The sequence below is a fragment of the Vanrija albida genome (assembly GCF_041260175.1).
Source record: "Vanrija albida strain AlHP1 chromosome Unknown contig_7, whole genome shotgun sequence".
Lineage (NCBI taxonomy): Eukaryota > Fungi > Basidiomycota > Tremellomycetes > Trichosporonales > Trichosporonaceae > Vanrija > Vanrija albida.
Genome location: NW_027191426.1, coordinates 1135164 through 1157809, shown reverse-complemented (window position 1 = coordinate 1157809; position 22646 = coordinate 1135164). Strand labels below are relative to the sequence as shown.

The following is a 22646-nucleotide window of genomic DNA, read 5'->3' as shown; positions in this document are numbered from 1 at the left end:
GTGGGTGGGCGGGCGAGCGGCCGGTGGGCTGGCGGCGGCGCGGCGTTGGCTTGGCTCCAAGGCCGCGGGGCCGTCACCTGACCTGACCGACTCGACTCCGCCCTGGCGCAGGCTAACCCGTGGGCCGGTGGCTCGTCCCTTGAAGTGGCACTTTATGCTTGCCCCTCAGCTCAACATCGAAGAGAGGCTGGCTGCATGCAAGGTGTGCTGGGGCAAGTACATGCAGAGACTGTCGACAAGGCCACTGTGCGGAGCGCTCGGAGCGCCCGGGGCCATGGCTTGGGTCTTTGGGGCTGACGGCACGCCCTGAGGGCACCACGGCGTCCCCGCCCGATGCATGGGCCTCGAGTCGTGTGGCGTGCTCGCAGTCTGTGGAGTGGACAGGGTGACGGGTGTCTGTGGGCCTCGACGTCGCATAAGCACTTCAGTGCGTGAGCAAGGACGCTTATACGGTTGGACGCTCGTACGGTTGCACCAGCGCATGCCTGTGCCCCTCCAACTCGCCCTCGGCATCGCTGCGCGATGCCTCGCTCACTGTTCAGCCAGTCTATGCATACCCGCCTAGCCGGGAGACAACACCCTCGCGTAAACGACAGGTTATTAAACACTACTAATGTGATCTACAACGCCGCTCGCGCGCTCAAGCCGTCTTCTCCTCGGTTGAAGACTGCGACCCTTCTGCGCTAACAGTCGGCTCGACGGTAGTCTCGACCTGCTCCTTGGGGACCGGCGAGCGGCCGCGGGCAGTCTCGTCGCCGGCAACGTACTCGGCGCGGTGGAGGGGCTTGAGCTCGGGGTCGGCGCCGACATAGTCGTAGGCCCACTCGCCGAGCATCGAGTCGTCGATGCCGACAATCTCAGACTCCTCGTCGCAGCGGAGGCGGAGGAAGGGGATGAAGTGCATCGCCCAGCAGATGATGGTCGTGACGACAAACGACCAGCCAAAGCCAGAGAGGCCGTCGGCGATCTGCTTGCCGAGCTGGACCCAGTTGTGGTCGAACCAACCGCCGGGGATCGCCGTCGTGCCGTCAAAGCCGGCGACCGACGCCTGGGTGAAGAGACCAGTGCAGACGCAGCCGATGAAGCCACCGACAGCGTGGGAGGCAAACACATCAAGCGTCTCGTCGACGCGGACGAGGAACTTGATCTTGGTGGCAAAGTTACAGCCGGTGGCGGTGAGGAAACCGATGGCGACAGCGGCAGGGGCGCCGACGAAACCGGAGGCAGGCGTGATGCCAACGAGGCCGGAAATGGCGCCGGAGCAGAAGCCAACGGCCGACCACTTGCGCTCGAGGCGGTAGTCCCAGAGCATCCAGGTGATGCCGCCGACGGAAGCGGCAAGGTTGGTGACGATGCAGGCCTGGACAGCGCGGAGGTTGGCCGAGAGGGCCGAGCCGCCGTTGAAGCCGAACCAGCCGAACCAGAGGAAGACTGTGCCGAGCACGACAAAGGCAGTGTTGTGGGGCTTGTACGCGAGTCTCTCGGTGCCGTAGCCGCGGCGCTTGCCGAGGTAGAGCGAGATGGCGAAGGCGGCGGTGCCCGACGAGATGTGCACAGGAGTGCCGCCGGCAAAGTCGAGGCCGCCCATCTTCGCGGTCCAGCCGTTGGGGTTCCAGGTCCAGCACGCGATGGGGCAGTAGACAATGGTGAGCCAGATGAACATGAAGACCATGACGGGGCCGATGCGGGAGCGTTCGGCAAAGCCACCGATGGCGAGGACGACGGTGATGACGGCGAACATGCACTGGTAGATGGCAAAGACGAGGGCGGGGATGCGCGACGATCCGATCGAGGGCTGGTCGAGGACGTTCATGAGGGCAAAGTGCTTGAGGTCACCGATGAAGCTGGAGGCGAGTTAGCGCGGCTGATCTGATCATTCCAATCAAGCCACTCACACATTGGCCGTGGGCGAGAAGGCGAGCGAGTAGCCCCAGAAGAACCACTGAAACGAGGCGACGGCGATGCCGGCCATGGAGAGGAAGATCATGGAAAGAGCGTTCTTGCGGCGCAGCAGGCCCGAGTAGAAGAGGCCGACGCCGGGGATCATGAGCCAGACGAGGGCCATGGATGCGAGCACTGTGGGGTGAGCTGGTGCTCGGGCTCACGCGAGTAACGGCGACAACAACTCACCCCAGGCAATGTCGCCGAGGTTGTAGACGACGGGCTCGCCGTCGGCGTACGCGACTAGGTCGTTGGAGGCGTCGTATGTGACGTTGACCATGGTGTGAAGAGTGAGTGGAAGGATGGGAGACGAGTTGTGCAATCGACTCGCCTTTAAACAGGCTGGCGGGGGGAGGGCAGGGGCGCGTCGCCACGAATCAATCTAGCCACCGCGCGGCAATGAGGGCGCTGCTGCTCGGCCACTTTCGGTCGGCGCGCGACGATGGGCCAACCGCGCCTGGTTGGCTCGGGCTCTCCCTCTGCCGCTGCTCCTCGTGCTGCTGCTTGCCTGCCACCTGCTCGCCGAGTGCGTTGACGCTCGCCCGCCCACCCACCCCCGCATCCGTCTCCCAGACGACGTGATTGGCCCTACCGCAGCGCCGTGTTATCGCGCGCGCGACTTGGCTGCACTTATCGGCGCCGGGCTTGGCCGTGACGCGGCATGCCAACGCCACGGGGTCGACCCGGCCTGGGGTGGGTGTGGAGAGCGGCGCGCGGCGCAGCGGCGTGCATGCGGGCTGGCAGAGGAAGAGGGCCGGGTCGCCGTTCCAGTCTGGGCAAAGTGGCGGCGCTCAGGGCAAAGAGACTAGACGTGAGATACTGGCCCCCGTGGCGATAGATAAGCATCAGCCCGGTTCCTATTGGCCCGCCGCCGTACGGCTTATCACCAGGTCATCCCCGTCCCATGGCCCCACCTTCCCACCCGCGCGGGCGCTCCCGAACGGATATCTGCACAATCCCAAGTCCGAGCGCGAGCCACGCCGCGTCGCCATTCGCTCAGGCCCCGGCGCTTCGGCCTCTAGTCGGAGGTAATGGTAGAGCTAGCCAGCCGCGGCGCGGACGGCCGTCGCTGTCGCTGCCTGGACGACTCGTCGCGAACAGCATCGCCTGGATGCAGCCCCATTGTCCGGTTCCCACTCCATATCCCGGTCGGCTCCCAGCATGTGCTGCCACCTGGTGTGGTCGTCAGACACGCTCGTCAGACATTGATGTCGACACGGCCCTATCTGTTGCGGGGAAGCGCGATGATCAACATGGCGACATGGGGCGCGGGGCGCGTGGGCTCAGAACAAGCGCGGCTCGCTGGCACCGAGCGTATCCTCGCCAGCACCGCCGCTACCCCGCACCCCGCCACCCGCATGCAGGCACGCCGCTTGATATGCAACATATGTCTGCATGATACGCAGAAGTGTATATATGTCTACTATACAGGCTGTCGCCGTGATCGACGGCGTCTATCTCCCACCTCTTCACAACGTCGCAGTGCTGTTCTCGCGACTGGGCACCGGCGAAGGCGCCGTTCGTCCAAGGCCCATGCCAACACGAACGAGCGTCTCGATCGCGGCCTTGCCATTCGCCTGCAGATCCTCGTCCCAGATGACACGCCCGCGCTCAAACACGACGACAAGGGTCGAGCCACCAAAGGCAAACCAGCCCAGCTCGTCGCCGCGCTCGACCATCTGGCCTTCCTCGACAGACGTGCCGATACTGCCCACCACTGCCATAGTCAGCACGGTCCCTGCTCACGTGCCCGTCACTACTCACTCATCGCACCGACCCAGATGGTCATGACCGTGCCAAACTCCTCACTGATAATCGGCACAACCTTGCGCACGTTCTCGCCGTACACATCCAGCGCCGTGCGAATGGCCTGAGGGTTGACAGTGTAGTATTCGCCGTCAATGTCGGTCATCTTGCCGATCCGGCCGCGGACTGGCGAGTGGAACCGGTGGTAGTCCTGTGGAGCTAGTCGGAAGATTGCCAGCGCGCCGCCGTTGTAATTGCTGACGATCGGCTGGTATGTGGGTCCGATCAACCTGCTGACCGTAAAGTCGCGGCCCTTGATCCAGATCTGCTTGGCATCCGACACGGTATCGAAGACCATGAGGCGGCAGTCGGCAGCCGAGACCAGTCGGCGCTCGTTACCCGGGTCCTCGACTGGACGTGCACCCGGCTTGAGTCGGCGGTAGAAGAACTCGTTGAACGTCTTGAACGAGTCGAGCGGGTCAAGAATCTCCTCGACGTTCAATCTGTGGAAGGCGATAAACGGCTTGATGTCGGCCACAGACGACGGCGAGTCATACTTGATACCCTGCTTGATCGACATGCTCTTGAGTAGCCGCTTGGCCCGAGCGCCGGCCATCTTGCCACGGGCACCCTTGTACAGGACACGGATGCCCAGACGGACGTACACGGCCATCTTTTCCTCCTGAAACTGGCCCGTGAGTCGGTCCTGCACCAGAATATTGGCCGAGTTGGCGCCAAGAGAGTACGTGCCAATGGCGACCTTGTTGATAAGCTTTGTGACAAGCTTGCGCTGAGCCTGACTCGATGTAACGTAGTTGCCAGTCATGATGCGGTCGACGCGGCCCCAATCCGAGGAGGCACAGATGGCGAGGTGGGTGATGATGTCGCGTTCGCTCCGCTTGCCCAGACGAGAGCGATGGCAGAGGGGACATGCCTTGATGTTGATGACACGTTCCAGCTCGGCGCCGCTGCCATCACCCCCGTCCTCGGTGTCCGATAAGGCAGGCGGCGAGGCAGTATGCGAGGGCCGCAAGGACTGATCCTGCGACGACGTCCCACTGTTGTCGACCTTGACAGAGGGCACATACGAGTCCTGGTTATCCGAGAGGGTCGACGGGGTGCTTCCAACCAGCGTGCTGTCCTCGCCTCCTCTTGGCCAGCTGCGCAAGAGCTGCTCGTTGAGCTCGTCTGGATCAACAGCGTTCGAGTCGTCCTTGCTGGCTTCACGCTTCTGGTCGCTCGTCTTGTGGATCTCACGTTCCATGCACTGGATCACCTCGTCAAACGTAAGCTCGTCCTTGTCCGGTGTCTTGCCGAAGCGAGTGAAGAACGACTCGATGGTCTGATGCGTGAGGGTAGATCCAAGCGAGTCGAGCATGGCCGAGAGCTCAAAGTGGGAGATGGCACCCGTGCTGTCCGTGTCGTACTGCTTGATGTATTGGCGCCAGAAGCGCTGACGGAGAGCGTCATATGGCTCAAACTTGGCTCGGACCGTCAGAGTAGGCGAGTGTCGGGCCTCCCAAGACATGGACTTGGAGGTGAGGATGGGGAGCTGCGTGGTGGGTGAGCGGCAATCCTTAATGCACCACCCATCACCATCACTCACGGTAAAGTGCTTGAAGTCGTGCTTGCCGTCGACATTCTCGGGATAGAGGCCAGTCACTGGGTCAGGCTTGGGCGCGTCGGCGGCGAGATCGCTCAGAGGGAGGGTACTGGTGCCAACAAAGTCGTTGCCCGAGATCTTGTCCCAGTCGAGTACAGCCATTTGAACAGTGAACGTCTGCTCGTGGTCGTGGACGTGGAAGAGGAGCTTCTCGTCCCAGGTCGGGTTGAGCGAGTGGCGGATGACACGGGTGCGGAACACCTTCTTGCCGAACGAGATGACGACAAACGGGTCCATGTCCCAGCCAGTGCGAAGAGCTTCCCGTCAGCAGCTGACATACAAAGGCACTCACTATTCTTGAGCTTGGGCAGGTCATTGGCACTGTGGATCTCCATGACGACAATGCCCAGAACACCACGGCCGCTGTCCTGGGTGAAGTTGAACTCCTTCCTTGACTTGCCGCGGCCGAAAATTCTCCTCTTCTTCTTTGTAGCCTGGGTGCCAGGTGTGGAGGGGACACCAGGAGTTGGTGGGGTCGAGCCGGGCGCACTTGACCTGCGGCTGGCGTCTGGCATGGGTGAGAGGGGTTCGTATGTTGGCTGCGGAGAGAGGGGCTCCTGGTCGTGGGCCTTGACGCCGAGGCTGGAAGAGCGAGGTGGGAGAAGCTCGGCGCCAGCGACATCCAGACCCGATAAATCGTCGTAGGACAACGGCGTGTCGCGCAGATAGCCCTCGTCGTCTGCGTCGGCGGCGTCCATCTCGTCCTCGGAGCTTGTCAGGCCGTCGTCGGTGAAGTCGTGGAAGCCGACACCGGGCTGCTGGCTGTGAGTCCTCTCCATTGACGGCGCTGCAAGGGCCGAGCTCGTTAGGCCCACGCGACCCGAGCTCAACCTCGGCAGCTCATCGCCCTGACTGTCTCCGCGCTTGATCATAACAGTGCCAATGCCCTCGTGCTAGGGCTGTTAGCGAGGAACGTTTGGACAATCTGTACGCACAGCTGGAACACCTAAGACGCCAAACTGTCCGCGGCCGTTCTCGAGGATCCTATTGTACACCTTGGTGACCTTGGTGAGCGCCTCGGCCGGGTCGGTCGAGGGCGGCTCAACAAAACCAATCTGCAGCGAGACAGTCCCCGAGACCTTTTGTTTTCTCCTCGTGGAGATGAGCTCGTAGGTTTGCAGCTACGGCGTCAGCAGCAGCCCTGGCGTTGCTCGTCTCACAGGAAGGTCCTCTCCCCACAGGCGTGGAGTGCCGCTGCTGAACCACTGGTCGACGCCAACAAACAGCTCGCCCATGTACTCTTTCCGCATGAGGTCCTGTCGTGTCAGCTGTGCACACACTCTTATCTCTGCTCACCTTATCCCACACGACTCCTTCGAGGCCGCGGCCGCCGATCACGCCCGCGAGACTGAGGTAGATCGGGAAGTCGAATGTGCTCTGTGCCGCGGGGAAGATGGGGTTGAGGGAGCGCTTGACGACTGGGGTAGTGTACCTTGTCGACGGGGCGAGAAGAATGGACACGAAACTGAGAAGTCAGCACGGCCACACGACCAAGACGTACGGGTCGCTGGAGCCGTTTCTGTCCTTGACCACGAGGCCTTCGGCGCTGTTGACGCGGACGCGCAGCCACGCCGCGGGGTCCTCGCCCTCGAGCGGCTTGCGGGGACCGCGAGTCGCCTGGGCGAGGAGGACGGGGTCGGTGATGTGCTGGCTAGAGATGGAGCGGTGTTTGCCCGGGCGGGGGCCGGGGGGCTTTGCGTCTGGCACGCCGAGGAGGGTGGAGCCCGAGGGACGCGCGGGCTCTTCGTCGTCAAAGGACGCCTGGGGCGTGGGTGTCGAGGACCGGCTGTATGACACGCTGTGGATGGCCGACGCGGCGAGCTTGAGCGGCTTGAGTGGTTTGGACGCCAAGCGCTTGAGCCGTGTTGTGGGAATGTGTCCATGCGACGACGGCGTGGAGGGGGCAGAGGGGTCGGAAGTTGCTGGGCCAGCAGCAGCAGCAACAGCAGTGACAGATGACGACGACGACGGCATGGCCGACGCATGCTCCTCGTCTGGGAGGTCGACGCGCGATGAGGAGGCCATGGCTGTCTGAGGTTTTGGGTAGAGATTAGAGACGAGTTAGAGGTGGGAGGGAGAGGTGCATTGGGTTGTTGTGCGAGATGGAAGAGTGCGAGTGCGAGTGGTGGTGGACGAGACACGACGAGAAGTGACAATGAGTGACACGAGGGCGGGCGGGCTTAAAGGGTGCAACATGCAACAACGCTACGGTGGTCAATGACGGCTATCACCCTTCACTCGCCGTTGCTGCCGGCACCCCCCAACCGATCAGCCGCTGTCCCCGCCGTCGCGCCAGTGCTGCACGCGCTTGCACGCGCTGCACGCACTTCAGGCGTAGTAGACCTGTAGACTTGTCGAGTGCACCCAGCCGGTCGCCGGTGCAGCCGAAGCCCGCCAGTCCCTTACACCGCCGCTGCCGACCTGACGTCCCGTCCTGACATGGCGATGCGGCGCCGCCGCGGCCGCAACGAGCGAGGGGCACCTGAGCCAGAGCCAGCCAGGGTGCACTCTGCACTCGTCGGGTCTGGCCCGCTGCCCGCCATGCATCATGCTTGCCTCGGCGTTGGCGGGAGCGCTCGCGGCGATGCTGCACGGCACGCAGATCTCAGCAGCGCTGCACAGCACAGCTCTGACGCCGTGGCGCGCGGCGGCTCTCTGGCTTGTCGCCGCTCGCCCTGCGGCGCCCACGTGCTCGAGCCCCAGGTCCGATTATGGGCTTCTCGTTCTTGGCGCGCGGGGCAAGACGCCGAGGCGCGTGTCGCTCTCGATGGGACCGTCGACGCTGCGCGGTGCTGGTATGCTGGTACGGGCGTGCCGCGTGCGAGCGGTGCGCAGCGTGGCATGGCGTCTCGGGCCGGCGGTGTACGCCTGGAGCTCGTCAGCCACTCGTGTCAGGCAGCCCGGTCGAGTATTGGCGCTCGCTCTTGGTGCCGAGTCTGCCATAGTGAGCGAGTGGTAGGGATATGCGGACGGCACGCCTCGCCCTCGCCGTGGGTCCGCTCGCGAGCCGTCGGTGCCGGCTCGGCGCGAGCGACAGGCCAAGGCGGCGTGGCACCGCCTCGCCTTGCTCCTCGGTTCCGCTGCCTCTCTCCCCATCCCCGTTGGCTTCGTTGCCTTGCCGTCGTGCCGCGGGGGCGCGGGGGGGGGGGGGGGGTAGAGAGGTAGAGAGCGTTGTGCAAGTGCGGCGGGGGGAGGAGGTCGGGGAGGCGGCAGTATGGCATGTTGGCGGTCGCGGGCGACTTCGCCGTTCAGACTGCTGTCGATATCCGAGGATCATGCATGCAACGACTGCCTGCCGTGTCGCACGTCATTAGCCGCTGTTACGCGACCACTGGCGCCCGACCACTACTGCTGTCTGCAGTCGTGCAGAGGTTGGTTGGTCTGAGCCGAGGACATGCGGTGTCCACTTTAGTTGTTGCAACCTCGGGCAGCGTTTGATCTGTACTCACTCGACAACTCTTTTCGGGTGCCGCTCCGGTTATCGATACCCATAGAGACGTCAGTTTCCAGCACATCCGCCCCATTCGTGCCGTCCCCGACGTAACTGGAGAGGACAGCGGACAAGTGGCATGAGATGTAGCCGCGGGGAGATCCCACTTGTGGCATTGGGTACCTCGCGTCCGACGCAGTGCGGCGAGCAGCACAGGCCCGGGAACATCGAAAGAGATGCAGAGCGTATTCACCTGGCGTGATAGTGGCCGAGATCACGCGCTCGTTCCAACCGAGACCGCAGAGAACGTCTGGGTCGAGGGGTGCTGCCACCTCGGCTGTCGCGAGCAGGCTCCCCAAGGTCGTCGTCGGCGAGGAGTACTGTCACCTTCCCGACACCACCGAGGAGTTCTGCGGTGTCAACCCCGTCGCCGAGGCGAAGGGAAGACGAGGAGACTGACACGAGGAGACTGACACGAGGAGACTGACACGAGGAGGCAGCGCTCAGCATCCAGCGGTGTGCATGGAACGGTGGACGCACGACTAGGTCGTGCCGGTGCCACTTGCGCAGAGCTGCCCCAACACATCACTATCCACGGGCGCTGAGAAGGAATGCACATGCATTCCAGCGTAGCATACCGTGTCTGCACAACTCATAGCTACTCATGCATACTTGTTTACGGGCCGAGAGATGCGCAGGACAGCGAGAAATGTGGAAACGACGTCCGGCCGATGCCTTCAAGAGGCAACCTAAATCCGAAGAATTTTGTGTGGGGAGGCTCGCACAGTTCGTATAAATTTCTCGCCTTTTACTAGAAATCTCCGTGTACGAGCCTCAAGACCCACCGTTCGAATTTCTTTCCCTTCCCTGTAACCAGGTGACCCAAATCTTTTTGCGCCCGGCCCAGCCAATCAGATGCCACCGCCCAGGCACCATCATCCCCACGTTGGGATGCACCCGCCCGCCGCCCGCGGCCCGCGGAAGACGGCGGAGGTCACGGACTCTTTACGGCGTCGTCTCTCGGATTCGTCGCCAATGCCGCGCCGCCGGCCGTCTTCCGGCAAAATACATATAGCAGAGCTGAGAGCTGCGAGCGTGCGTGCGGGACAGGGCCGGCTGGCTGCGGTTAGTCAGAGCGTCATGGTCACCGTGCGTGGGGCAAACAGTGCGGGCCTGGGGCATGATGCTCCACTTTGACGAGCAGCCTCAGCCGCCAGCCAGCCAAATCCGGGTACTCGCAGCCGACCGAGCCTTGAGCCGCTCCCACCACGCATCCGCCATTACATACGCTGCATACCCTCTGCTTGCGTCCATTACACCAACGGCGACAGACAGACATCGACATCGACGCCGCACGCACCATCTGCCCACTCTGTTGCTTGCACTCACTACTCCAAAGTAAAAAAAGTTAGAACATGTCCGGAGCCGCCGCCGCCGCCGTAGAGCCCCTCACGCCGTTCGGCTCTGCCCTCGCCGGTGCCCTCGGCGCCGTCTTCTCCAATGCGTGAGCCCGCCCCTGCCGCTGCCGCCCCCTCGGCCCGCTGACCCCCGCAGCGTAGTCTACCCGCTCGACACGGTCAAGACGCGCCTGCAGGCGCTGCCTGCGAGCGAGATCGAGGCCGAGAAGCGCGAGGACGCGGCCGCCGCAAAGCAGGGCAAGGGCGGCCTCGCCGGCGCCATCAAGCGCAGGCTGCGCTCGTTCCAGATGCTCAACATGCTCGTCCGCATCATCCGCACCGAGGGCGTCGCCGGCGCGTTCAAGGGCTTTAGCGCGAACATGATCAACTCGTTCTCGATGCGTGAGTCGTGTTGGGAGGGGGGAGTGGCGGGCGCGGGCTCCACAAGCGAGATGGATGATGGCCACTGGGTGTCGTCATGCGGACCGATCCGACTCGGGTCGAGCGAGCGCGTGCGCGCGGGTATCCGATCGCTCGCGTTCGCCTCGCCTCCTCGCGTCGGATCACATCTCGCATCGCTCGCATCTCTGGGGCGCCGGCCAGCCCCCAGCCCCCAGCCCCCACCCGCGCCACTGCACGGCCGTTTCGTCTGCTAACACGCCCGCCCGCAGAGTTCGCCTATTTCTTCTTCCACACGTGGCTGCGCAACGCGGCGCTCAAGCGCACCACGACCTCGCTCGGCACCGGCGCCGAGCTCGGGCTCGGCGCGGCCGCAGGCGCGCTCGCCCAGATCTTCACCATCCCCGTCGCCGTCGTCGCGACCCGCCAGCAGCTGTGGCTCCCGCCACCAGGCGCCACGGGCAAGGCGGCGCACGAGCCGACGCTCTTCGAGACGGCCGCCGACATTGTAAAGGAGGGCGGCGTCACCGCGCTCTGGACAGGCCTCAAGCCCGGCCTCGTGCTCACCGTCAACCCGGCCATCACGTACGGCGTGTTTGAGCGCGCAAAGTCGTGGCTCCTGTCCGAGGGCCGCGAGGGCGGCAAGCTCACCGTCGGCGAGGCCTTCTGGCTCGGCGTCTTCTCAAAGACGCTCGCCACCGTCGTCACGTACCCCTACATCTTTGCAAAGGTCCGCCTCCAGGCAAAGGCAGAGGACCCAGAGGACAAGAAGCCCAAGGGCGCCATCGACGTCCTCAAGAAGGTCTACCAGGAAGAGGGCATCGCAGGCTGGTACCAGGGCCTCACGGCCCAGATCACAAAGGCCGTCCTCTGCCAGGGCATCCTCTTCGTGTCCAAGGAGCAGTTCGAGGACTATGCCCGCGTCATCATCTCGACCGCCTCAAACTTCTCGGCAAAGCACCCCCTCTTCCACAAGGCCGCCTAGGCGTTACAGCACCAGCAGCGAGCGTCCATAAAGCAGCATCAGTCCTGTTCGATATCTTGTATGATGAAGATGCGATAGCCATGACATACATACCGTTGTGGGTATCTGTTTTGGGTTGGTTTGCGAGGCTGGCGCTCTACGGCTGCTGGTATCTACAATTGCGAGGCAGAGAACGGCCATTGGTATCGGGGGTCGTCGTAGGCGTTGGATGGTTGGTTGCGTTGTGTAAATGATTTCGAAACTACAGTAAAAGTGTTCATCAACCTAGGCAATCGAGTTCTCGGGCCGCGATCGCGACGGGCTCGAGATGACCTCGGCCAGCTCGCGCACATTCGAGTCGGCGTTGGCGTCGCGGCCGCCCACAACATCGCGGATCAGCTCCATCGTGTTCTCGAGCGAACGGCGACGCGTAGACGGCGAAGTACGCGTCGTACCGAGCGACGCCTGGCGTGCGTGACCACGGCGCCACGGCGCTCCTCCTGGCGTAGCGGGCGACCCGGGCGACGCAATGTCGCTCGCCGACACATTCGTGTTGAGCGGCGGCAGGGCGGTGCCAGTCTTGTCGGCGATAGGCGATCCCTGCGCCGCGGGCGACGATGGCACAGACGGTGACGGCGACGCCGGCTTGTCCTCGTCCGGGTCGATGATGTCGGGAGGAAGGCGCTCGTTCTCAATGTCACTCTTGCGCGCCTCGTCGAAGCCCTGGATAGACTCCTTGATGCCCTCGGCACCGTTCGCAAGTGCACCCTGCGGCAAGTTGGCCGAGCCAGTGATGCTTTTGAGCTCCGATACGCGTTCAGACTCCTCACTGTGGATGGTCAGCCATCCTGCAACAAGACTCGGTATAGCACGCACCGAAGCAAGGAGAACACTCGCGACATGCGACCAACCGCCAGAATCTTGTTCTTGATAACCTGTCTCCTCTCGGCCGAGATGTCGTCTCCGTCCTCGCCAGTCTCAGGCGAGTCTGGCGTGATCATCGGTGTCTCCTCCTCCTCCTCCTCGAGCTCCTCCTTCGTGCAGCAGTTGAGAATGGCAATCAGCATGTCGGTGACTGAGAGGTCAGCTCGGTGCCGATCCTTTCGCGAGCAGACTCACTCTTCTCGCCGACGAAAGGAAGAGACCAGGTGAAGACGTCCATAAAGTTGGGGAGCCAGTAGGGGTGCGGCGTGCAGTTGAACTGGCGAATGTTCATGACGTTAGCCTCGTACTTGAGGACGGCCGCCTTGTTCGAGTACACATCGAGGTAGTTGGGTGCCGAGAAGATGGTCATGACCGAGGGGAAGCCGGTAGTCTTGGTCTTCTTGTACATGCGGTAGCCAGCATCCTGAGCCTCGTGGGCACGAATGATGGACAGCAGGTTGTTGCGCTCCAGGAACTGGCAGGCGGCGTTGTACGTGAAGAAGTACGAGCAGCCGCGAACATGGTTGTGCACAAAGTTCTCGGTCGGGTTCTTCTCGTTGCCAAAGTCTTCCAATGGGTCGGCCCAGAGGATGTCGCACATCAAGCCGTGGGTGGGGGGCTCACGGAAACGGTTGATCTGAGACGGTCAGCAGGCGTTCGCCAACGCGTCACTCACGGCTCTGAGGTCATCCAAGGTGTGGAGCTCGGGCGAGAGACCACCGTGGATGCAGAGGAACTGTCTGTTCATGACGGCGGCGAGGGGCAGGTTGCAGAACGTGTCCATGCACGCGTTGTAGACGGTCTCCGAGTACTTGTGCTTGCCTGGGTGGGTCAGCTAGGGGACCATAGCGTCGACTGATACGCACACTCGAGCTTGAACGTAAAGTAGTCGGTCAAGTGACGGCACTCGTGGTTACCGCGCAGCAGGAACAGCGTGTCGGGGTACCACATCTTGAGCGACCAGAGGTAGAGGACACACTGACGCGTCAGCACTCCGCTTCACTGCCCAACCTACCTCGATGGAGAAGTAGCCGCGGTCGACATAGTCGCCGAGGAACAGGTAGCGAGTGTCGGCCGGGTTGCCACCGACTTCGAACAGCTTCATGAGGTCATACTAGCGCAGGGTCAGTGGTGGTGCGAGCGCGCAGCAGGTCAAGGCCACTCACGTATTGGCCGTGAATGTCACCACAAACTGTATCGAGTGGTCAGCACCGCCTGGAGCACCTCACCCACCAGTGATCGGCGCATCGACCTCGAGTAGGTTGGGTTCCGCTCTCAGAATCTCGCCTCCCCTGTGGTGGCGGCGCGTCAGCAATTGTCCCCAGTCAAGCCTCCTGGCCCGGGGGCGCGGCTCACTTCTCAAGGATGTAGAGGGCCTGCTCCTCGGACAAGCGTCCCTCGCGGTAGAAGTGGTTCTTGAGGAAGGCAATGTCGGGCTTTGTGGGGTCCTGCTTGGACCAGAACTGCTCGTCTGTCGGCACATACATGGCCGGCGCTTGCACCTATCATGGCAAGCCAATGGTCAGCCGAGCTGCACAACAAGAATGGCGCATAGGGGTTGCGGGGCCGAGCGTAAAGGCGTGGAGGGCTGGGCTAAATGTTCCCGGTGGGTGCCCCTCCAGCAAGCCATGACATGGCTGCCCGCCTGGGCGCGTGCTGCGCTGCGCTGTGCTTCGCCGTCCAACTCACGTCCTTGACCACGCGCTCGGTGGTGCTGACTACCTCGCCATTCTCGAGCGTGTGCTGGGTGAAGTCGATCTCTGGGATCTGGACGTTGGACTTGTTGGTGATTGCTGCGATGGCGTTCGCGCGCTGGGTTGCCGGAGAGGTCATGGCGACTGCTCGACGAGTCGCCGTGGAGTGAGGGGGGAGGAGGGGGTTGGTGGTGGTGGTGCTGGAGGGTGAGTGACGCTGATCCAGCGCGCCTTGATTCAAGCAGTGGTGGTGGTGGTGGTGGTGTTGCCGCTGCTACGCGTTGTGTTGTGTGTATGCAGGTCGGGGGGATGCAGTCGTTTGTATTAAAAGGATCGAGTTGCAAGTAGAGAGTAGGAGTAGTAGTAGGAGTAGTAGAGATGCGGGATGTCACAATGGCGCGCGTGTCGTGGACGGGAGCGAGCGAGCGAGGCCAGAGGCGGCGAGGCGAGTTGAGGGTTCAAAGGATGATCCAAGCGTCAATAGTGGTGGGTGTGGCCTGGGTGGGTGGGTTGACCGCGTTGATGCCGTCGTGCTGAATCGATCGCCGCCCTTGCCTGCCTGTCGCCGCTGACAACTTGGTCGTAGGCTGACTGGGCGAGCGAGCACAAGCAGCCGGTAGTGGTGGCGGTGGCTGCGGAATGGCGCTTGGCTGCTGGCTGGTATGGCCGCTGCAGTGCAGAAGCAGTGAATGACGGCAGTTGGGCCGGCAACAGCGCGCGCCTGGCGAGCCTAACATGCGCTGGCTGGCTCGGCGCAGAGTCGGCGAAGGGCCGGGTTGCTGGCCCACAACGTCACTGCAGCCTTGACGCGCCTCGAGTCGCGCTGCCCGCTGCAGGCTGCCCGCCCGCCCGCACGCCGTCGACACGATTCAACGCGCGCCTCCCCGCTTCAGACAATGACGAGACCGCGCAGGGGCGCCACCTGGAGCAGTGATGTCACAACGCCGAGTATCCCCGCGACAGACCACGTGGAGTCCCTGAGCAGCACGCAACGCTGGCTTGGACGGAGGCGACCGACGAGGCCTCGGCAATGAGACCACTGCGACATCTCGTCGTCTGCTATCAGCTGCATCTACACCACCCACCACCACACCACCACCACCATGCCCACCGTCGAGGACTACTTTGACGACGACACCGACCTCCCGCTGCCCTCCTCGTCCAAGGGCCACCTGCCGTCCACAGGACTGCAGGGCGCGCTCCTCGAGGAGATCACCGATGACTTCGACTTTGACCAGGTGGCCGAGCAGGGCCGCGGCGAGTACGGCGCCAACTCCAAGGCCCCACCACCCTCAGCCAAAGGCAAGGACGTGGTGCGCTCGTACGACGACGTGCAGCGGCCACAGGGTGTGCCGCAGATGAACCCCAACACGCCGATGGGCGGGTTCATGGGCGACATGATGAAGCTCCAGGAGGTCGAGGAGGCGCGCATGGCCAAGCTCAAGAGCCAGTTTGGCAACACGACGATTGCGCAGGACCCGAGCTTGTACAAGACGTGCGTGGGCAGACGCGCAGCCGGGCATTGCTGACGACGACCGCAGGTGGAACTCGGTCTACCCTCTGTACTTTGACGCCAAGGCGTCGGTCAAGAACGGCCGTCGCGTGCCGCGCGAGTCGGCGCTGTGGTGGCCGCTGGCCGCGCACATTGCGCGCGCGTGCTCGTCCCTCGGCCTGTCGAGCGTCCTCGAGGTGTGTTGCCATGTCGTGTGACGTCGTCGCGTGACTGACCCCGCCCTCTAGCCTGAGAAGACGCACCCGGCCGACTGGGAGAACCCGGGCCGCGTCAAGGTCCAGTTCCAGAAGGACGGGCGGTTCCTCAACCCGATCATCAAGAACCGCACCCAGCTGTACATCCAGCTCGCGCGGCAGATGCAGCAGGCCAACCCGTCGCTTGTGCCCAAACCCGAGGTCAAGGCCAAGAAGGCCGACAAGGCCGACCCCAAGCCCAAGGACAAGAAGGGCAAGGACAAGGGCAAGGGCAAGGCCGAGGTGAAGCGCGTGCTGCTGCCGTCGCGCCCGCCGGCGGCGCCGTTCCCGTTCCCCGCGCAGGACGAGCGTCTGCCGATCCACTCGCCGACCGCGTCGACCGGTGTGGCTGTCAACGCCGTCAAGCGCGACCTCGAGACGGAGAAGGAGAACAAGAAGAAGGGGATCACCTCGGGCCTTGGCGGCGGCGGCGACGACGCCGCGCCGGCCAAGGAGAAGCAGCCCAAGATGAAGCGCATGGTCGTCCGCGGCCGCCGATAGTGGCTTGAGCGCTCTACGTCGTCTTTCCTCGCGGAGAGTTCGCGTTGTGTCAATTATGCATTACAACCATTGCCATTGCCAAGCAGCGAGCGAGCGAGCGAGCGCGAAGCTCGAGCTGCGGGAGTGTGTCGGGGTGTAGCGCTGGGAGTGATGGGGGTGGTGGCTTGAGGCTGGCGTCCGAGGACTCTGGCATGTTGAAGGGTGTGGTGTGGTGTTGTTGGCGACAGGGGGCAGCCCACACGGTGCAAGGTCGCCTCGTTGATGGCACAAAGACATGTTGATGACACAAGCATGCACATCTTGCGCCCTCTGCCGATCACCATCGACCATGACTCAACCTCATCTCACCGGGCGACCTTGTTCCAAAATGCAGCTTCAAAACCCAAAAGAGAGGCTTGGGAGGATGTTAATCCCCAATTGACAACAGTGGGATTCGAACCCACGTCCGAAGACTGCGGAAATAATTTCAGAGGTACCTGAACACAGCGCCTTAGACCACTCGGCCATGTTGCCTTGTGATGTTTTGGGTGTGGGTGGCGTGCTCATCAGTGTGTGTGCGTGGGGCGGATCTCTGTGTGTGGCGAGTGTTGATGGTGATGGGGCGGTGGTGGGATTGATGCAGTGGAACGAGTGATGCGCCTGATGGGCCGTGGGCCTGATGCACCGTGAGGTTGCGCGCCGCGCCCTGCCTGCGCCGAGCGGCTCAGTCGGCCCAGTCGGCGCTGCCACTCGGCCTGCCAGTCGGCCGACGGGTCGGCCCAATCCTAATCACGCCCGTACCACCCTAATCCCAATTACCCCCCGGTGCTAACCCACAAAACCCACAGCACCGATGACGCACAGAACGAGCCCAACCCCCAACGCACACTCGTCCATCGCCCACCGACCATGTCAACAACGGCGCCAGCAAAGCTCCCCGCGGCTCCGGGCCCGGCCTACACGCTCAAGGAGGAGCGGCACGGCACGCGCCTGCGTATCGGCGAGTGGGAGGTGGCCAGCGCCAAGCGTCCGATCCTGAACGGGCGCGAGATTGATGCGTACGTCGCCCCCCGTGCTGGTCTGACGCAAGCGCCGAGAAGTCGCTGGCCGGCCTTCCCCTGCCGGAGATGACGTTCGGGAACAACTCGCTCACGCTGACCCACGCCTCGGGCGCGACGCTCCACTTCGACGCGCTGCAGAGCCTGAAAGCCGTCGCCGTCGGCGACGGGTGGGAGGAGCGCGTCGGCGGCGCAGTGCTCGTGTCCATGGCCGACAAGTGGAGCGGGCACCGGTGCGTTGCGGGCCCTGTGCTAGCTGACGGCAGGGAATCCGCGGCGAGCGCGACGGCGCTGAGCGACGTGCCCCTCTCTACCAAGCCGGTGCGGCCGCATGACTGGACGTTTTCGACGTGCTACCCCGGGCACACGAGTGGGCCGAGCGTGAGTTACTGGCCCACGCCCCAGCTCACGACTAGTCGTTCGCAGAGTCCGACGCCCACGACATCCCGATGCAGCTCCTCGCGCGGCAGGACCCGGTGCTCGACCGCATCCTGTTCTACGACGACGTCGTGCTCTTCGAGGACGAGCTGCACGACAACGGCGAGAGCACGAGCCACGTGCGGATTGTGAGTCCCCGGGGGAAGGGGGAGCATGTCTGATGTCCACGCAGCGCGTCATGCCGCATTCCTTCTTCATCCTCGCCCGCGTCTTCGTGCGCGTCGACCACGTCCTCTTCCGCATCTTCGACGTGCGCGTCTACCACGCCTTTGGCTCGCGCGACGTCGTGCGCCAGACGAGCGGCCTCGAGGCAGACTATGACGCCGTCAAGCGCGTAAGCTCGCCCCCCTGGCCCAGCTCACACCTCAGTACCTCGAGAAGCCGGACGACCTGTCCCCGCTGACAGACGCAAACTTCGTGTACCAGGCCCTCGGGAAGCTCGCCGCGCGTAATGGCGGCCCCACGTCGTCGCCTAGGATCACGGGCAAGCCGTGGCCCGGCGTCGGGGGCAAGGTCGAGGTGCTGCGCTTGCCGGAGCGGGCTGAGCCGACAGAGGCCGCGTCAGAGGCCGCGCGCGAGGAGCTCGAGAAGCTCAACCTTGGGTGGAAGTAGGCGGGGGCTGTTCGTACGGTGGGACGGTTGCCTGTACGCCTGCTGCCATGTCACAGTGGCGCGCGACAGGAGAGTGGCCAAGCCCTATGCTGTTTCAACTGTACACACGTACACACCCCGCGGCCTCGCTGCGCTCGGCCGCGCCGCGTACCATTCACAGATGCATAGCTACAGCGCCCCATCCGCGTAATATTTTATACAGACCCATCCCTTAGTTGAGGGCCTTGTTAAGCACAGCCTGGGTAAAGTCGGTCGTCGACTGGGTGCCGCCAACATCGGCAGTGCGGACCTTGCCCTCCGAGATGACGTCGTAGACCGACGAGGCAATCAGGTTGGCCTGCTCCTCGAGGCCGAGGTGGCGCAGGAGCATGGTCGACGACAGCAGAAGAGCAGTGGGGTTGGCCTTGTTCTTGTTCTGGATGTCCTTGCCGACGTGACGGCATCCGGGCTCAAAGAGGGCGTACTCGCGGCCAAAGTTGCAGCCGGGAACGACACCGGGGCCACCGACAAGGGCGGCACCAATGTTGGAGATGATGTTTCCGTAAAGGTTGGGCAGGACGACAACGTCAAACTGCTGGGGCTTGGAGACAAGCTGCATCGAGGCGTTGTCGACAATCATGTTGTCAAACTTGATGCCAGTGTGGCCGTACTCGGTCTCGGCAATGCGCTTGCACGTGTTGAGGAAGAGACCGTCACCGAGCTTCATGATGTTGGCCTTGTGGACGCAGGTAACCTTCTTGCGGTTGTTCTTGAGGGCAAAGTCAAAGGCGAAGCGGGCAATGCGCTCAGCCTTGGCCGTCGTCGTCACCTTGAGCGACTCGACGACACCGGGGTACGACTGGTGCTCGAGACCAGAGTACTCGCCCTCAGTGTTCTCACGGATGATGGCAAAGTCGACGTCGTCGTGGCGCGTGGGGAAGCCGGGGAGCGTCTTGCAGACAACAACCGAGGCGTAGATGTCGAGCGACTGGCGCATGGCAACGTTCCACGAGTTGTGGCCGCGCTGGTCGGTGGGGGTGTAGAGGATACCCTTGAGGCCGACCTTGTTGCGCTTCAGCGACTCCATGGCCTCCTGGAAGGTTCCCTCGTTACCGCTCGTCTCGCCCGAGACGTTGTACTGCTCCCACTCGACGGGGACCTTGAGGGCCTCGAAGACCTCCTTGACCGAGTCGGCGACCTCGGGGCCGATACCGTCACCGGGGACGAGGGTGACAGTGTACTTGCCTGGGGCGTGTGAGTATGTGCCACGGGTTTGCGTGCAAGCGGCTGCACACTCGCGCTGTCTGATACTAACCGCCAAACTTGGCAGGAAGCTGAGGGCAATGTTAGCCATGTCCAATGTGGCTGTGGCTCGGGCGGACCGCGGACCACGGGCGACGCACGCCCCGGCCAGCCGGCGGTACTCACCCTGCTCTCCTCGACGAGCGACGCCATCGAGCGGGCGATGGGGGCGCGCTGTGGTGGGTATCGGGGGCGAGCAGCATCGATAGCGGGCCGTGTGGGATCGCCAGACGTCAGCACGTTTGTTCAAATTTGTGTTTTTCCCTAAGAGATACGCTGCCGCGCGATGCCGCGAGCAGCGTGCGCGGGGGCGCCATCTCTGCTGAGAGGGACAGACTCACCTGCGCGCGGGCAGCGGTGCGGAGGGCACCCGAGGTGGAGGCACGGAGGGGAGCGGTGAACATGGTGTTTGGAGAGTGGGGGAGGGAGAGTGGACGATTGAGAAAAGGACAAACGCGGATGGACGATGTGGGCGGGCACGAGGGGGGGGATGACGATGGTGGTGGTTGGGTGCAAGGTAGGGGGAGGGAGGGGGTGCGGCTGGCTGGCCCCTTCCCTGGGTGATTGCACGGTTTTGCGCCGCCGCGAGTTTGCAGTGGTCAGGTGGTCCTTCCCTCACCCAGGAGCGCATTTTTGGCTGGGCAATCTATTACGCCGAATCTCGGCCGATCACTCTGTCCTGTATACAAAATTGATCCCGCTCCTTAGGACCGTACATCACCCCTCAAAACCGACCGACTCTGCCTGTGCGTCGAGCAACTGCCGCCGGCAAGTCTGGCTCAGTCTGGCTCTCAGCTGATAGCAACTGATAACAAATGACACGTATTCCTACCTTCCAAGTCACGTGCACTTCCAAAAGTCGAGCCGCTCTGGTCGCTCGTCGAGACACCTGCCGCCTGCATTCACGCTCAACCTCCATCTCACCCAGTCTCAGTACATGCTGCGACGAGCACGACTAGTCCTCCCCACAGCCCGCCTACCCAAAAGACAGCAGCATACCATGTCCGAGCCGTCCCCCGCCGCCGAGCAGCCACCGAGCACGACGCCCATCCCGCCGTCGGCCGAGGCCGGCCCCTCGACCCTCCGCGTGTCCGTCATCGACAAGTGGCTCAAGCCCAACGGCCCGCCCAAGGGCGTGAGCTTTGGCGCGCGCAAGCTCGGAGACGAGGACGACGTGTGGAGCAACAATGCGTGGGACCACGCCGAGCTCCCCGACGACTTCAACGAGCGCGCCGCAGAGATCATGGAGCGCCACCGCTCGACACCCGTCCCCGAGGCCAAGGTCGGTGAGTAGCGACCTGACTGTGGTAGGGTCCAGCTGACTCGCTGCAGAGGACTACAACGCCCGCCCTGCCGCCTTCTGGGACGCCTTCTACTCCAACCACGCCGACCAGTTCTTCAAGAACAGGAGATGGCTGCCGCTCGAGTTCCCCGAGCTCGTGTCGTGCTGCGAGCCGGACGCGGGACCCAAGACGGTGCTCGAGGTCGGCTGCGGCGCGGGAAACACCGTCTTCCCGCTGCTCATGAACAACGAGAACCCCGACCTCCGGATCTTTGCCACCGACTACTCTGCCACGGCCGTCAAGGTCGTCCAGTCGAGCGAGCTGTACCCGCGCGCCGAGCACGGCCTCGGAGTCCTCAACGCGTCCGTGTGGGACATTAGCGCCAAGCCGGCCGAGGGCTCGGGCGTGTCCTACTCGCTCCCCGAGGGCATTGAGCCGGGTAGCGTTGACGTCCTGACCGTCATCTACGTCCTGTCCGCGCTCCACCCCAAGGAGTGGGAGCAGGCGATCCACAACCTCTACACGGCGCTCAAGCCCGGAGGACTGCTCTGTATCCGCGACTACGGGCGCCACGACCTCGCCCAGCTCCGCATCAAGCAGCCCCGCCTGCTCGACGTGCCTAACTTTTACATCCGCGGCGACGGCACGCGCGTCTACTTCTTCGAGACCGAGGAGCTCGGCGGCATGCTCACCGCCCCTGGGCGCGGACAGACCGAGGGCAGCATGTTCAACGTCCACCAGCTCGCCGAGGACCGCCGCCTCATCGTCAACCGCAAGGAGCAGCTCAAGATGTACCGCATCTGGCTGCAGGCCAAGGCGACCAAGATTGCTTGAGCAGGCTCGGGCTTTAGACTGTCTTGAGTAGACTCGTGTGATAGACTTTGGGTATCTGTATGCAGGTTATGTACTACGGCCGGGACGTATGTGTGGCGGTGGGGTTGAGTGATGAGGAGGGGAGCCGAGCCGAGCCGGTCTCGGCGGATGCAGCACGCGACGGCGAGGACGGTCGCGTGAGGTTGTCGGCCTGTCGGGCAAGGAGCACGCCGCCAAGGGAATCAGGAGCGGTCGTCGCAGCGTCGCAACGCCGCACGCCGCACGCCGCAACGCAAGCGAGCGACACCGCCTACGCCGTCTTGGCCTTCTGCGCGTGTCAGCACGGCCAGCCGGGCCCACGACGCACCTTCTCGGCCTTTGCGCGCATCATGCGGCGCTTCTTGCTCTTTGCGGGGCCGTCTTCGGCGGCGGCGGCCTTCTCCTCGACGGGCGGCGGGGGCGGGGGCAGCGGCTTCGCGGCGGCCTTTGCAATCTTGGACGTCGCCTTCTGCTTCTGCGTCGGCCTCTTCATAAACTTTGCTGAGCGTCCCATTGTCGTGTGGTCGAGTGTTGATGTGAACGCGAGAACGATGGGAGAGAAACGCGAGTGCCGTAAATTTGTAATGCAAAAGTTAATGGGATTTGAACCGGCCACTGGCTGCACGATGACGTTTCATTACCGCCCCCCACCCCCCTGTCAGCCAGCCAGCCAGCAGCACCACGCCGCACGCCGCACCGCTCTCGTCTCACCGTCAACTCTCCCATCTCACTCTCCCT

General features: G+C 63.4%; 10 protein-coding genes and 1 non-coding gene across 11 annotated transcripts; 4 read left to right on the top strand and 7 right to left on the bottom strand.

Moving 5' to 3' along the window:
* Positions 1–640: 640 nt before the first annotated feature.
* Q8F55_008904 (uncharacterized protein) lies at positions 641–2221 on the bottom strand (the record flags this gene model as incomplete). Its single annotated transcript, XM_069357284.1, has 3 exons — positions 641–1844; positions 1896–2076; positions 2131–2221. The coding sequence occupies 3 exons, from the start codon at positions 2219–2221 to the stop codon at positions 641–643; spliced, it is 1476 nt and encodes a 491-aa protein (XP_069205221.1).
* Positions 2222–3410: 1189 nt separating this feature from the next.
* On the bottom strand, positions 3411–7375 carry PSD2 (phosphatidylserine decarboxylase; the record flags this gene model as incomplete). The annotated part of the gene is made up of 8 exons (XM_069357283.1): positions 3411–3658; positions 3706–5239; positions 5294–5607; positions 5643–6243; positions 6286–6471; positions 6511–6606; positions 6647–6815; positions 6852–7375. The coding sequence occupies 8 exons, from the start codon at positions 7373–7375 to the stop codon at positions 3411–3413; spliced, it is 3672 nt and encodes a 1223-aa protein (XP_069205220.1).
* A 2820-nt stretch (positions 7376–10195) lies between these two features.
* Positions 10196–11561, top strand: Q8F55_008902 (uncharacterized protein; the record flags this gene model as incomplete). Its single annotated transcript, XM_069357282.1, has 3 exons — positions 10196–10284; positions 10335–10579; positions 10849–11561. The coding sequence occupies 3 exons, from the start codon at positions 10196–10198 to the stop codon at positions 11559–11561; spliced, it is 1047 nt and encodes a 348-aa protein (XP_069205219.1).
* A 264-nt stretch (positions 11562–11825) lies between these two features.
* On the bottom strand, positions 11826–13569 carry CNA1_2 (3',5'-cyclic-nucleotide phosphodiesterase (PDEase) (3':5'-CNP); the record flags this gene model as incomplete). The annotated part of the gene is made up of 6 exons (XM_069357281.1): positions 11826–12369; positions 12417–12615; positions 12660–13101; positions 13141–13286; positions 13331–13442; positions 13480–13569. 6 exons carry the CDS (start codon positions 13567–13569, stop codon positions 11826–11828), a joined length of 1533 nt encoding a protein of 510 aa, XP_069205218.1.
* A 120-nt stretch (positions 13570–13689) lies between these two features.
* On the bottom strand, positions 13690–14297 carry CNA1_1 (3',5'-cyclic-nucleotide phosphodiesterase (PDEase) (3':5'-CNP); the record flags this gene model as incomplete). Its single annotated transcript, XM_069357280.1, has 3 exons — positions 13690–13756; positions 13821–13966; positions 14154–14297. 3 exons carry the CDS (start codon positions 14295–14297, stop codon positions 13690–13692), a joined length of 357 nt encoding a protein of 118 aa, XP_069205217.1.
* A 964-nt stretch (positions 14298–15261) lies between these two features.
* On the top strand, positions 15262–16405 carry SEC65 (signal recognition particle subunit; the record flags this gene model as incomplete). The annotated part of the gene is made up of 3 exons (XM_069357279.1): positions 15262–15653; positions 15700–15847; positions 15899–16405. The coding sequence occupies 3 exons, from the start codon at positions 15262–15264 to the stop codon at positions 16403–16405; spliced, it is 1047 nt and encodes a 348-aa protein (XP_069205216.1).
* A 418-nt stretch (positions 16406–16823) lies between these two features.
* On the bottom strand, positions 16824–16918 carry Q8F55_008898. Its single transcript has one exon. It is a non-coding gene; the product is annotated as a tRNA-Leu (tRNA).
* A 375-nt stretch (positions 16919–17293) lies between these two features.
* On the top strand, positions 17294–18492 carry TIP41 (Tap42 interacting protein; the record flags this gene model as incomplete). Its single annotated transcript, XM_069357278.1, has 6 exons — positions 17294–17442; positions 17475–17675; positions 17709–17823; positions 17859–18008; positions 18053–18214; positions 18250–18492. The coding sequence occupies 6 exons, from the start codon at positions 17294–17296 to the stop codon at positions 18490–18492; spliced, it is 1020 nt and encodes a 339-aa protein (XP_069205215.1).
* A 211-nt stretch (positions 18493–18703) lies between these two features.
* On the bottom strand, positions 18704–20177 carry IDH1 (isocitrate dehydrogenase (NAD(+)) idh1; the record flags this gene model as incomplete). Its single annotated transcript, XM_069357277.1, has 4 exons — positions 18704–19716; positions 19787–19805; positions 19900–19947; positions 20115–20177. 4 exons carry the CDS (start codon positions 20175–20177, stop codon positions 18704–18706), a joined length of 1143 nt encoding a protein of 380 aa, XP_069205214.1.
* A 596-nt stretch (positions 20178–20773) lies between these two features.
* Q8F55_008895 (uncharacterized protein) lies at positions 20774–21890 on the top strand (the record flags this gene model as incomplete). Its single annotated transcript, XM_069357276.1, has 2 exons — positions 20774–21059; positions 21106–21890. 2 exons carry the CDS (start codon positions 20774–20776, stop codon positions 21888–21890), a joined length of 1071 nt encoding a protein of 356 aa, XP_069205213.1.
* A 285-nt stretch (positions 21891–22175) lies between these two features.
* Positions 22176–22422, bottom strand: Q8F55_008894 (uncharacterized protein; the record flags this gene model as incomplete). Its single annotated transcript, XM_069357275.1, has 2 exons — positions 22176–22197; positions 22237–22422. The coding sequence occupies 2 exons, from the start codon at positions 22420–22422 to the stop codon at positions 22180–22182; spliced, it is 204 nt and encodes a 67-aa protein (XP_069205212.1). The 3' UTR covers positions 22176–22179.
* Between the last annotated feature and the right edge of the window lie 224 nt (positions 22423–22646).